The sequence below is a fragment of the Squalius cephalus genome (assembly GCF_949319135.1).
Source record: "Squalius cephalus genome assembly, chromosome: 5".
Lineage (NCBI taxonomy): Eukaryota > Metazoa > Chordata > Actinopteri > Cypriniformes > Leuciscidae > Squalius > Squalius cephalus.
Genome location: NC_137126.1, coordinates 43455271 through 43469921, shown reverse-complemented (window position 1 = coordinate 43469921; position 14651 = coordinate 43455271). Strand labels below are relative to the sequence as shown.

General features: G+C 34.6%; 1 protein-coding gene across 7 annotated transcripts in view; it reads right to left on the bottom strand.

The window, feature by feature from the left end:
• The window catches only part of ksr2 (kinase suppressor of ras 2), a 119254-nt gene that overhangs the window by 73558 nt on the left and 31045 nt on the right, over positions 1-14651 (bottom strand). For all 7 annotated transcript variants that reach the window (XM_079872426.1, XM_079872425.1, XM_079872428.1 and 4 more), the window contains exons 4-5: positions 10483-10518; positions 8619-9129 (exon numbers count right to left, since the gene is read on the bottom strand). In XM_079872426.1, the coding sequence (XP_079728552.1) occupies positions 8619-9129; positions 10483-10518 (547 nt within the window). The remainder of the gene's footprint in view (positions 1-8618; positions 9130-10482; positions 10519-14651) is intronic.

Here is a 14651-nt window from a genome sequence, read left to right as displayed (position 1 = left end):
TAACATAATGATATTTACACATTTCTATGTGTGGCTCAAAGGAATAGTGCACTTCAAAATGAAAATTCTGTCAACATTGACTCACCCTGAAGTTGTTTCAAATCAATTTCTTTTTTCTGCTGAACACAAAAGAAGATATTTTGAAGAATGTCGGTAACCAGACAGTTGATGAGACCCACTGACTTCCATAGTATTTTTTCCTACTATGGAAGTCAATGGGGTCCATCAACTGTCTGGTTACCGACATTCTTCAAAATATCTTCTTTTGTGTTCAGCAGAAGAAAGAAATTCATACAGGTTTGAAACAACTTGAGGGAGAGTAAATGATGACAGAATTTTCATTTTGAAGTGAACTATTCCTTTAAATGTCAAAATACAAGTATAATGAGTTCTGTTCACTTCTTCACCAACCTCTAAAAACAAACGGTTAGTACATGATTCAACACCAGCCTCAGTCACTCTATTTCACAATTACTATTTAAACAAGTAATAAAAACTCAGTGAGTGTTTTAGCGCAATTTTCTGACGTCATGGGATCACAACACTAAGAGATAGTAAATCTTTTTATGTTTTTTTTTTTTTTTTTTTTTTTTTTGTGTGCGTTCCCGAGATTAGACCTTCCTTAACATAATGCCGAAAACCCGAAGTCTCTAGGTGGTCTGGTTGAGGAGGAGATAGAAGTGCAAGATTGGTGCGCACAGACAGAACAGAAATCATGAGTTAACAATCGCAATTTTGTCCGTAGGAAAATTGCGCTAAAAAATGACTAGACAAAAACACAGAAAGCCCTTTGTTCATTAGCAACTTCAATCTTCCACTGGCCAAGAACAAACATTTGCTGTTAGGTCTAAATGTTGAGGAAAGTACAATGTTAGGAAAAAGAAATCCATTTCCCCGAACCAGAAATTTAGAAAAGATTTCATCACACATCAATTGCAAATTTTATGTAAATTACTTTTCATTGTGGAAAGGTGATTCTGTCTGTGTGTATTTACTCTTTATTCAATGACTCATCTGCATGATAATACTTTACTTTGAATTTTCAAATATAACCCTAAACTGTTCATTTAATATGGAAAGTCTTTATACAAAAATCAGTATGACTGCGCTAAACTAAATGGTCTTATTTTAATGCTTGCAAAATTTTGGCTTTGAGTTTATACAATGTTAATACAAATCTAATATTTATATACATCTACACAAATTGTGAATTGGCATTCCCTTGCATCATAATATGCTTGATTCTCTCATTTTTGTATGACTTTTGTAAGCCCAAGAGACATGATCCTATTTCCATATTCTTTAGATTCCCAGACGTCTCAATAGCCCTGAACTAAACACGATGATCAAAGACAGGTCTGCTCCTCATCTCATTTCAAAAGTTTTCAGCAATAAAAAAAAACACTCTCATTAAAAGAGAGATGTGCAGGAAGAAGGAGTAAAGGGGAGGTAACAGACCTAATCAATCCAAACACAGCGGCTCGCATTGAGGCCGATGCAAATTTCCCAATTTCAAGTAATCCATGGTGGAATTACTTGAAGAAAAGGCTTCACAGCGTGATTTATGCACCTCCTCCTCCATATTCCACCCTGTTCCCAGTCCTCTCTCCAGTATTTACTCCATTTCTCCATCAGAGTCTCCCGAGCTCATCAGAATAAATAAAGGAGTGCTTAACATTTGCCATAAAGACAGCCGTTCCCACGCATATACACACTCTCATTAAGTACTGCACAAACAGACCTTAACTTTCATGAAGGAGTGTATTATATTTATATATATAATTTATTCTTTTAGACAACTTTATAAAAGTAAGCTTTCTCACATACATGTATAAAGTTGCATGCGCTGTCTAGTGTTCACTCATATTAAACAGGATAAGTAAATGTCATCTGCGTGACGAAGTTCTAGAGGTCTACAGAGCAACTTAAAGAGGCCTTATTATGCTCTTTTACAAAGTCTTGATTTTGTTTTTGGGGTCTACTAGAATGACCAAAAAACACTTTATTTTTTCAGATATTTTACATTGATGCAAGCTTGCAGCACCTCTCTTCCCAGTCTGTCAGGAACACACTGTTTAGTTCCTCCAAGACTACAAGAGTTTTCAAATTTGAACCGATTGTGAAATCTGGTTACATCACACACATAAGGACAATCTTCAGTTGGGTTCCTCTGGATGATGCATTATCATGTTTACCGTTATTACCTTGTCAATTCACTATAAAAGAGCCATGTTTGCAGTCGTGCCACCCTGAAATTTGAGAATACACAAATTGCTAGACAAAAGTTTTTCAATTATCTCAACAGCTTTAAAACTACTGATATTTATAAAATTAGTTTACTGTAGATGAAAGGTTTCAAACCTAAATGATGCTATAGTATTTAGTTTTTAATTTTTTTTATTATCAAGACACCATTTTAAATAGTTTTCTTAGTCTGTTTACGTTCGGACAGTTGGGGGTTTAAGATAACAAAACATAAAAAAAATGTGCTATTTAAATGTACTAAAACTTAATTCAAACTAAACAGGTTTTGTAGAATAAAGTGATATAGGTCGTGAATTTATCAGATAATTTTAAAACTAAATAATGCACTTAGACCCTCATGCATTCCCTGGGAATCAAACTAATGAATATTAACTCTAAAAAATCTTCAATGCATTTTGACTGTATAACTTCTTTAAAACATGAGTAACATGTAACTTGTGAAATTACAGTTTTAAAGTAGCTAACTGTCTTCCGGCTCATCAAGTAGTTGACTAGCACAGAGGCCCGGAGAGACATTGGCCTTTATGCAGATGCATGTTGACGCTCATTAGCATAGCAAATAAGCCTTGCTAATTATCTCTACAGCTGAGAGCAGCACTCAGCTTGAAAAGGGCAGAGAGAGAGGTGGCCCGGGTACATAAGCAAAATTAATAGCCATCCACTCCACGCTAAAAAAGTTTAAGATGTGACGACTGCTGAGCGTTGCAAAGATGGGATGAGAATCAAATGACCTCAGAATATACATATAAATTATAAATTCACCATAAAACATATTTTATTTATATATATTTTTCAATATATGTTATAGTTATATATTATTGAACAAAAATTTGATATCTACAAAATTACATATATAGATAGAGACATACATATATACATTAACGTTCAAAAGTTTGTGGTCGCTAAGATTTTTTTCATATTTTAGAAAGAAATCTCTAATGGTCATAAAGGCTGCATTTATCAATATTGAGAAATATTATTACAATTTCAAATAACTGTTTTTATTTTATTATATTTAAAAATGTAATTTATTCCTGATTTTACTCCATTCTTCAGTGTCACATGATCCTTCAGAAACCATTCAAATATGCAGATTTTCTGTTCAAGAAACATTTCTTCTTATTATCAATGTTGAAAACAGTTGTGCTGCTTATATTTGTGTGTGTATAAATATGAACATGCATGTAAAACAATTGCAGAGATTAAACCGATTCTTATTTCATCATAATTCACCCCCCGACCATTCAAAAAAACTCTCTAATATCTATTGAAATTTGAAAAGGTCCTCGAAAAACATTGAAACTGACACACTTCTCTTATTCAGCCAAGTGGGGATGGATATTAGCCAATGCCGATACTGTCGAACACTGGTTGATGAATCAGGCTGACCGATATACAGTATCTGTCTACCACAAACACTGACATAGAATATGGATAATACATAAAAATAGAGACAGATAAAACTAAATTGAAATCATATTCAACAGATTACAATGCCAAATGATTCTAAAAAATCCTATCAGTTACAATTCAATCACAAAGGCGGAATCAGATGACATGCAAATCAAACAACCCTAATTTCATCATCTCCTGCTTCTCCGTTCCAGCCGTTTTTCGCCTTCAAACCTGCCAGATATAATAGAACAGCTGCCAAGCATTTCACGCTTCTAACGCCTTTCAAAAATATCTCCTCACACACAAACACACACACACGATACAATACAGGAGCCGGCAAGTAGAAAGAATGCTGCACAGTGCAAATGACACCATGAATGATGAGCAGGGAGAAAATAACATTCATGTTAGCTCTTTATGAGACGACTAAAGGATAGACACATTCTCACAGTCTCCATAATACAGATTCTTCTCATATGCTAGATGCACATTTGAATGGTGAGAGAATTCCTCTGTCCGGTCTCATTAAAAAGCCATCATTAGGAATTCTGAAAGTGCGTGTGCGTTTGAGCATGAGTGTCTCAGTGTGTGAGGGTCATAGGTTAATGTGAGCTGTCAAAAGGTCTGTAATTATGAGGAAGAAACATGGTGAGCTCGGGTACATGCCCACTTCTGTCCCTCGAGACGACGAACATTTTTCCAGAGCGTCAAAAAGAGCCCATTCCTGAAGAGCAACATAATTTCAGACTCCAAACAACCTGTCCCTGGGCTCTCGAATATAAAAGTTCTTCAATAAAAGATTAGTAGATGATTCTTGAGTTTTATCTTGGGGTTTTTAATTAACACAAGCAGATTTGGAGTCGTGATATGGCAGCATTAGTCTTGAGACCTTTCGAGACCACATAAACGTGGCCTTGGTCTGGATCTCATTAGGTGGTGTTTGGGTCTCAGGTTATGGGATATATATACACTTTTATTCTGCAAGGATGTATTAAAATGCAAATAAAAAGTCAAAGTGAAGACATTTCTATTTCAAATAAATGCAGTTGCATTCATCAAAGAATCCCCAAAAAATGTATCATGGCTTCTACAAAAATATGAAGCAGCACAACCGTTTTCAACACCGTTAATAATAAGAAATATTTCTTGAGCAGCAAAAAAGCATATGATTTTTGGAGGATCATGTGACACTGAAGAATGAAAGTAATCATGCTGAAAAATCATTACTTCGCCATCACAGAAATAAATACATTGTAAAATCTATTACAACAGAAACACTTACTTAAAATTGTAATAATATTTCACAATATTGCTGTTTTTACTGTATTTTGAATTTTGTATTTTGACTGTATGCTTAAAGAAAGTACATTCTGATTTCATGTTGACTTCATTCTCCTATTAACAGCCATGTCTTCAATAATTTCTTAATTGACAGTTCAGGTTTTCTCCAATTTATCATTAAAACTGTCAATTTAGGACCATGACAGTGCCTCACAAAGACACATTCATAATCAATCTGCATACATGCTGCACACAAGCTAAGCATCTTTCATTCGTCGTGATCGTATCAAATCAACAGAAAATCCAAATCCATTGTGACTGAAATAGGAAGTTGGAGTAAAACTTATTAATATACTACCTGTTCTAGTAACTGTTTCCTCTTTTTATGATTCAGCTAAACAGCTGTTCTAATGAGATATCTGTAGCACCACACGTCATTTATTAAGGTAGGAATTGAAAACACAGCATTTCTCAATCAGCTTATGCAAATATGTAAATACGGCCATAAAACAATTGTGGTTAGAATGTCCTGCAACTGGTGATGAAACAAACCATTATGAGCCACTAAGACTTTATATAGAAAGTACTCCTCAACAATAGCAGTGAAACAATGTGGGTTTGACAGACAAGCTCATTAGCCGTTTCAAATAATGCATTATGAAAACCTTCATAAATTGTGGAAAGGTTGTTTTGGAGAGACTTTAGGCCCATTCACACCAAAGACGATAACGATAATGATAAAGATATAGTTCTAAAAATTGTTCTAAATATAAAAGAATAGCAAAGGCCACACAACAAATATAACAATAATGGCACAGAGAAACAATATCTTTGGAATCACTTTCAGAATGATTTTTTTCAAGCTGATGAGCGATAAAAACATTGACAACCAATCAGAATCCACCCTGCTTTAAAGGGGTGGTATAATGCTCTTTTCACAAGATGTAAAATAAGAGTGTGAATGTGAAGTTTTAGCTCAAAATACCCCACAGATATTTTTATATAGCATAATAAAATTGTCACTTTTTGAGGGTGAGCAAAAATGCACCGTTTTTGTGTCTATCCCTTTAAATGCAAATGAGCAGCTGCTCCCGGCACAGAGGGCGGAGCTTCAACAGCTTGTGTCCTGAAAAATTCAAAAACCTCTTTGTTTATGTTTAAATTTATGTAGCTGATGTGGAGTTAACTATCTTCTAATCATTGATTAGCATATTCTGTCATGATAATCTATTCATCGCGTTCCCGGGGGCGGGGTTTATGTAAATTTTAGGGTTAGTGATGTCACTAACCCGGGAGGAATGTTATGTAGTCCATACCAGCCGTTTGTTGTAGTCCTTAAAAAGCAATTTCTTTAAAAGAAAATATCTCCCTTTGCTTTGAACTTTGAGCGTTGTAACTTTGCGAATGTTGTTTATGCTCAAACAGCAACATTACACACTAAGTAAAGTTAAAAAAGTGAAATCATAATCAACCACCCCTTTAAAAAGAAATGTGGGTGTTTATTTTGACACCAATCTTACCTTTGAATATCATGTTAAGAAGTTGGCTCAGTCTTTATCAGGCAAGGCGGTTTTTAAGTTTTAATGATATAGAGAAGCTTATTCATGCTTTTATTTCATCCTCAGTCTTGATTATTGTAATGCCTTGTTTTCTTCTTTAAATCATCATACTTTATCGCGTTTACAATTAGTACAGAATGCTGCGGCCAGACTATTGACACGGACAAAGTTATTTAATCATATTACACCTGTTTTAGCTTCTTTACATTACATACAGCTATCTGTTCATTTTAGGATTGATTTTAAGATTTTATTGGTGACATACAAAGCATTAAATGGTTTGGTGCCTGAGCTTTTGACCTTACAAAAACAGTGAGATGTCTTAGATCTTCTTTAAACAAATTGCTGGCTGTTCTGTTTCTGTTTTTAAATGTCGTTAGTGATGTCTTTTTGTGTATTTTGAGGTTTGATATTTTATATTTATATTACATTTTGCTTGTTCATACATTGTGTACAGCTATTCATGAATGTATTCTTAATGATTGTGTTCTTATATTGTGTAAAGCATTTTGTACATTGCATTTTTGTAAAGTGCTATATAAATACATTTCACTTACTTTTAACTGTTCAGACAGCAAAAGTCATTTTGCATCCACTATTTCCACACAAACGCCCAACATCTACACCAAATGGTCTCACCGTTGACCTGAGCCTGAGGCTAAAATGTAGTAGATCTGGATTCACAACTGATGAGCTGATTAGCTGACTAACTCTTATTTACAAACAAATTCCAGTGCTGGCCATAAATTAAAATCCAACAATAGGCCTTGACAATGAGATATGCTTGGACTTTTTGAAATGCCATGCATGTTCACGCCTAAATGTATTGCTTCATAAGGCGGGTTAATTATACAACACGATGACCTCCTTGCGCAAACATATCAGTGCCTGTTCACAAACTATCCTCTGCATGAAATCAGCAAAGTCTCAAATGAACAATATAAGTCCCAAATCAGGTCTAGTGGAGGTATCGGAATAGCTTTGTCCTGATTGGATTTCCCTATTTGCTGGCATTCTCAGCGTCCAGGCCCTTATTAAAGGGGCATGGAAAGGGTCTGGATCACATCAGAGCACGGGGACTGGTAATCACTGATCTAATGCCATTTAATCCAGTTTACTGATCTAAGCTAGGAAGTAATGTCTCTCTATTCTTCTATTTCTTTCTTTCTCACAAGACAACACAAGGCACTTGAGCATCATGAAACCTCATACGTTAGTTACACTCTAAAATTATTATTCATGCACACAAAAACAGCGTCTTTGAGAGTCTAGAGACAGTTGCTTTCAGATTATTCCAAAATAGTTTGCCACTAACATTTTCCTGGACTAATTACATGATTCTCTAATAAGTAAAACAAAATACACAAATACAGTTTGAATCAGTGTTATTTTAGTATCATTGATGTACTATTACATTTTTTTTAAGTAAATTTATTTCAGCTAGTTTCCTAGATATAATTTCTTGTTTTCATTTAGTTTATCTTAAAGTAGTTTAACAAAAAATAATGTATGGTATTAGTTTTAATTTTAGCTAACCCTGGTTTGAATTTCTCAGAACTGCTGTTTTATTAGTGTTTCATTAATAGTTTCCAATATGAAAGAAATGCAAGTATATTTTAAGGGTTGTATATATATATATATATTATATATATATATTATATATATATATATATATTATATATATATATATATATATATATATATATATATATATATATATATATATAAAACAATCCCAGAATGCATTGCACTAAGCTTGATTTTTATTCAGATGGAGGAATTGCATATATTTACAATTTTTTTTATTAAATGAAATAAATATATATATATATATATATATATATATATATATATATATATATATATATATATATATATATATATGCTGATTAATTCATTAATCAGTGCATTCTGGGATTGTAACTGTGAGGGATTACATGAGCATTGAGCGATACATTTTAGAAGGGAAGCCTAATTTTGCTTCCTAACTTTTGGCTTTTGCATCAAAAACATGTTTACGATGCATTAAAATGCTGTCTACGTATGCAACTCGCTTGATTTTGCTGAGCTAGAGACAAACATGTGGCAAATCAACATTTAAAATGCACTATGACTCACTTGGGTGTCTGTGCGTCATCTATTCTGTTCCCCAGCTGGAACTCGTGGGATTTGCTGCGGTGCAGAGCCGTGAACCCCGGCAGAAGGTGGATGAGCTTCCGGCTGGCGGGCGGTGGGGTTCCGGGGGCCTTCAGTTTATTCCTGCGCCTGACCTGCGGCGTCCCTGGAGGGGTCATGGTGTTCACTACTAAGGGAGTCCGCGGAGGGGTGTGGGCAAAGTGCCTCTGTCTGGGGGAAGGAGGGAGAGAGTGATGTCCCGTATCCAGAGGCGAGGGGAAGAGGCCGGAGTGAGGGTCTACGGTCAGCCGGTCTGAATGCAGGTGAGGGGAGTAAAAGGGGGGTGCCAGGGCCTGGGGGCTCTGGCACAAGTGCTGGCTATAGCGCGAGTGCAATTTGGGGCTCTGGGAGAGCTGGAGACGGACCCACTGACTGGGGTCCGACGGCCCCACTGGGGTATTCTCTTTACCCGACTCAGACGTGGGCCACTGAATGGACCAGTCCTGCTTGGATCCTGTGGACACACAGTGTGAGAGGTGGAGGTTTGTACTGGCCAGAATAAAGAGGTACAGGTAAGTTAGAGAAGAAACACTGGAGAAGAAGAAATGAGATAAGATGAGAAGTAATAAGAAAAGAAGAGATGAGAAGTAAACAGGTGATGAAATAATAAGAAGAGAAGGGACGAGGTTAAATGAGGTTACATGAGATGACAAGAGAAGAAAAAATGAAGATGAGATGAGACAAAATTAGACACGTATAGTGGTTGTTGTTTTTTCTATGCCTAAAGCCGATATCTTAGAGAACAAAGTGAATCAACACAAATGAAAATTTATTTTACATAATATTTAATAAAAAATGAATCAATTTGAACATAAATTAAACTTAATTTAATAAATCTGTAAAATAAATATTTATTTATTTACAATTTATTAACATATTTATGAAAATAATATGAATTAATTTGAAAATGAATCATTTTGAACAAATAAATTGAACTTAATAAAAACAAATATGTAAAATTAATATTTACTTTACATAATCTTTACTAAAATAATTTGAAAATGAATCATTTTGAACAAATGAATTTGAATAAATTTGAGTCAACTAAATTGACAAAAAATAAATCTGTAAAGTGAATATTTATTTTTACATCATATTTACTAATATATTATTTGACAATTAAAAAAAATATATTGAACAAATAAACTTGATAAAAACAATGAATATTTATTTTACATTATATTTACTAAAATAATTAATTTGAAAATTAATCAGTTTCAACCAATAAACTGAACTTGATAAAAAAAAATCTGTAATATATATATATATATATATATATATATATATATATATATATATTACATAATATGTACTCAAAATAATTTGAATTAATTTGATAAAAAAGATATACAGTATTTACCAAAATAACTTGTAATAATTTGAAAATTAATACATTTTTAAAAAGACTTAAAACAGATTCTGTAATCCTTAATCAGTCAAACAGAAAGAGATTAGATGAGACAGCTGAGATGACAGAAGAGAAGAGAAGAGAAGAGAAGAGAAGAGAAGAGAAGAGAAGAGAAGAGAAGAGAAGAGAAGAGAAGAGAAGAGAAGAGAAGAGAAGAGAAGAGAAGAGAAGAGAAGAGAAGATGAGTTTGATACCAAGTGCCAGATGAAGGATGTCAACAGTGAAGAGACTCAGACTGCATCTATCATGACAAACAGACAGAAAGATGAAAGGACACGTGTGATTGAGAGCAAAGTGATTCTGAAATGTCTGAATGTAATGAGTACTGAAGTTGACTGATACGCAAACACTACTATGACAAAAGACACATTTGAGAAAGAGAAACTGACAGTGCCTCACCTCCATTACTGTGTAACTGGTCCTCCTCAAGTTGTTCTTGAAAAACAAAAACAATGCAAATTCATTAATACATATTTAAATGCAATTCAATACATATTCATTTGATTTCTCTATGGCCCTTATCTTAAAACAATACTAAAGCAATTAAGAAATGATCCCATCTGAGAGTATCATTTACGTATCATTAATTAGATTCAGGTATATTTGTCTTTGGACTATCATTAATTATTATGTTAAGAGCAAATTAATCTTCTATTTAACCCTCTTTGAATCTTAGAGCAAATCCCATTCATAATAGAATCACCAACACCATTAATATAGAAGAACAAAAGATGACACAAACACAAAGCTCACAGTGAACTTTATCTATTAGTGATCCACCTTTTGTTCCAGAGGATGACCATCATCCATCATGTCCTGTTTTTCACAATCTCTCTAGCTTTCTCCTTCTCTCTTTCCTTCTCTCAAAAATAATTTGGTGTTGACGTAAATGTCAGCGCATTGACGTTAAACTCTACATTACAGCGAACAAACAGAAAACATTAAAGATGTCTAAAGATGTCTTTTCGGGCTTACCCATTTTCTGAGCATATGTATTTTCAGGAGACGGAAAAGTAAGTGAGCTGAGGAAAATGTTTCCAACTCTGGGAGAGCAGCAAGGCTGCTGTGATTTGATTGATGGTGCCTTTATTTAGCATAGCTGAACGACAGGAAGATGGATGGAAACCCATACGATGAAATGTGCTCCAGAACATCAACTCTTTTTCAAACTCGCCTAACAGGTTAATTGTAAAAGTGGTTAAATTTTTCATTCAAGTAAATTGCTTTAATTCTGCACCTTATTAAATTATGTGTTCCCAAAATGCATGTTAACTTTGCTGCAATTTCATTGGGCTCTACAAATATTGGCACCCTTTGATTCAAAATATTCACAAAAGTCTAATCTGTAATTAAAGTCAAATAGTGGAAAGAAAGAAATTCGGTAACACTTTACTTAAAGCCTTTATGTATTATAAAAGTATTTTAATGCATTCATTGTGGCATGTGATGCACCTTAAAATGCATTGGATAGTCTCATGAATAATTGTAATCACAGTTTTGATACATTATATAACACACCTTAAGTTATCAATTAAATAATCAATTAAAAAAGACTTAAACCAGATTCTATAATCCTTATTAGGTCAATTTTTGGTTACAATTATTTACGAAAATATATAATGCATTATAACGTACATTATAAATACCTTTTTAATGCATTATACATAGAGGCATTAAGTAAAGTGTTACCAGATTCTTATTATATATTATTTTTCTGAAATATATGTCATTTAGAATTGCAAAATCTGTGTGAGAAATCTTTCACTCTCACATGAAATACCAGATCGTATGGTTTCCTACAGAAATGACTATTTTATCCATGAAAATTCCCTGAACAACAGACACATGATATGACTACACCTTTAGGCTTCAATTTTATTTAGTTAAAATTTGTAACTCTGATTTCAACTATTACATTTTTCTTGAAGTGTGGATTTTTTTGCCTACATTTTATTAATATAGAACACGGTCAGGTAATATCACAAGCCGGATTTGAATGCATGCCGCTCACATGGGCATCACAGATGTCAGGGTAAATGAAGTAAACTTTAGGTCACATTGCAAAACTATATCTTCACAAAGTTATGGTTTACAAATAAAACTTTCTGGGGAAAAAAAAAGAGAGAAATGTCAAAAATGGTCAGTTTCCGTCAAAGATTGTTAATCAGTAATTGCTTTGAACCCACAATCCACCAACTCCACACACAAACATCATTACAGGAGCTTCCCTCTTGTGGTTTCTACCTGGGCCGCGGCTCAGCGGTCACAGTTCACTGTGCACAAATGAATCCAAGGGCTCTTAACAACCCCCCAACCCCCCTACAAGACACGCTCGCTCTAGGGGACACACTCCCACTCTTTGAGCATGATGGGAGATAAGTGTTTGCTACTCCTAAGGAGGGGTCCAGTGGGCACAGCTGAAGGACACTTCTCACAGTCCACCCCATGGCCTGGAAGATGCTCAAATGAGCATTTTTAATTACAGCAAAGAGATGACAAACAAGCTACTCGAAGTTTCAAAGTTTCAGGCATGGACACCACTTGACCCGCTGGGAGATGTGTGACGTTTGCCATGTCTAGTTGCGTGCGCGATTGAGGAATCAATGACCAGCTACTCAGCTGACAAGGACTAATACTTAGCATAGCCTCGAAGGATCATTAAACAACATCCTTCTCCTTCTTTCAGGTGATTTCTAAGGAGTGACAAACAAACAACCCTAAATGTGTAGTTCATTTTAAAAGTGTGACATTGACCAGAAATGACAATATATGGACTTAGAATGAAGATGAAGACATTGGGCCAGATTTACTAAACAGGGCAAATTAGCGTGCAGCCGCAATCAAAAAAAAAAAGGCCATCTACTATCTTCTTACAATGCGCAAATTCAGTGCCATGTCAGGCGCAAAATGGGTTGAACTTGCCTTTTTTGGGGTGGTAAATAATGGCGCAAATACCAGATAATTGACTACTGGAAACCTTAGTAAATCACCTTGCATGATTCATTAAAATACTCTCTTCCCATTCATTTTGCGTCTGAACGGGAAACTCCTACAAAATCATATGCAATAAGGTCAGCCAGAAAAATAACTGTGTCCATGCTTTTTAAACAAACTACACCAGGGTCATCACTTGTACACCATGTTTCAAAAGCACTAACCAGATATCCTTTTATGTTTTGCTTTGTGTATACTACTATGTTTGGGGTCAGTGACAAATTAAAAGATTGAGTACAACTATAGGCCAAATATATTTACAAAGTCGTACATTTCTACGTTTCTAAGTCGTACACAAAAAATATATTTCTGATAAGTGCATAAAAAGTAGACTGAAAGTATACTTTCTCATTTTTAGTTTAAAAGAAGGGTAACACTTTAGTTTAGGGTCCAATTCTCACTATTAAAGTTGCTTATTAGCATGCATATTACTAGGATATTGGCTGTTTATTAGTATTTATAAAGCACATAATAATGCCTTATTCTGCATGAGCATATTCTACATCCCTTAATCATATGATACCTAAACTCCTTAGGAGTCTACTGAGGCAAAAGCCATAGTTAATAGTGAGAATTGGACCCTAAACTAAAGTGTGACCAAAATAACTATACTTCAATAAACTTTTTCTTAAGGGTAGTAACACCCTGAAATGAGTACAAAGATTTAAAAAAAACCTGTTTGTTCTCCAAAAAAAGCTGTTATATGTATTTTTCTAAACATCCTCATCTCACCACCCCATGTAGTTTTGTCTGTCGTCAATTTCCGACCTCAAGATTCACCTCTGTCTTGCTACAGAAAGGTGTGAATGAATCTGTCTGTTGTGCAGTCGATTGTGGCAAGAGCTATCAATAATTCCTCAGTGTTTGTTCTCCTGAGATGATGAATGTCTTATTAAAGCAAGCAACAATTGTTAAAGATTTAATCCTACACAATTAATATCACTTGAAGACGTGCATTGCCTCGCAGTTAGTGTTACAAATGTTCTTCCTGATTAAATTCATTGCATTTTTGAGTTACAAATCAACTCCTCTCATGTGCAGAACTTGATGCCACAAGGCTAGAGTGTTCTGGGAGTTTGACAAGATATTGCTAGGAGGTTGCTAATGTGTTTTGAGTGGTTGTTAATATACTGTATGGTCGTTTACAAAGATATGCAAATCTATAGGGTTTTTTTGACTGTTTTTCATCACCCACCAGGTCTAAATCATTGCTTAAAGTGCTAAGAAATCAAGCAGCTCCAGTTGAAATTCCATTGAGGTCTGTAGCACAAACAGTGTGTGACGAGTTACATGACCAAATTGCTTACTCGGGGTTAAAGGTTGGTTCAAATCCCTAATATGAGCCTTATAACACCACTAATGACATAATGTCCAAACTACAGAACATAAAGAAGGAAAGTCAGTCAATAATAATCCATCCAGTAAATCCTAATGAGAACATCTCAACATTTCTGAAACAATACATTTGCAGTCACAACCATTGCCTAGCAACAGTGCCTTATGCAACTGCTACAAAGGGACACATGGATGCTTCTATTAGCATCTCGATTAGCAACGCCATTATCACAAGTCGA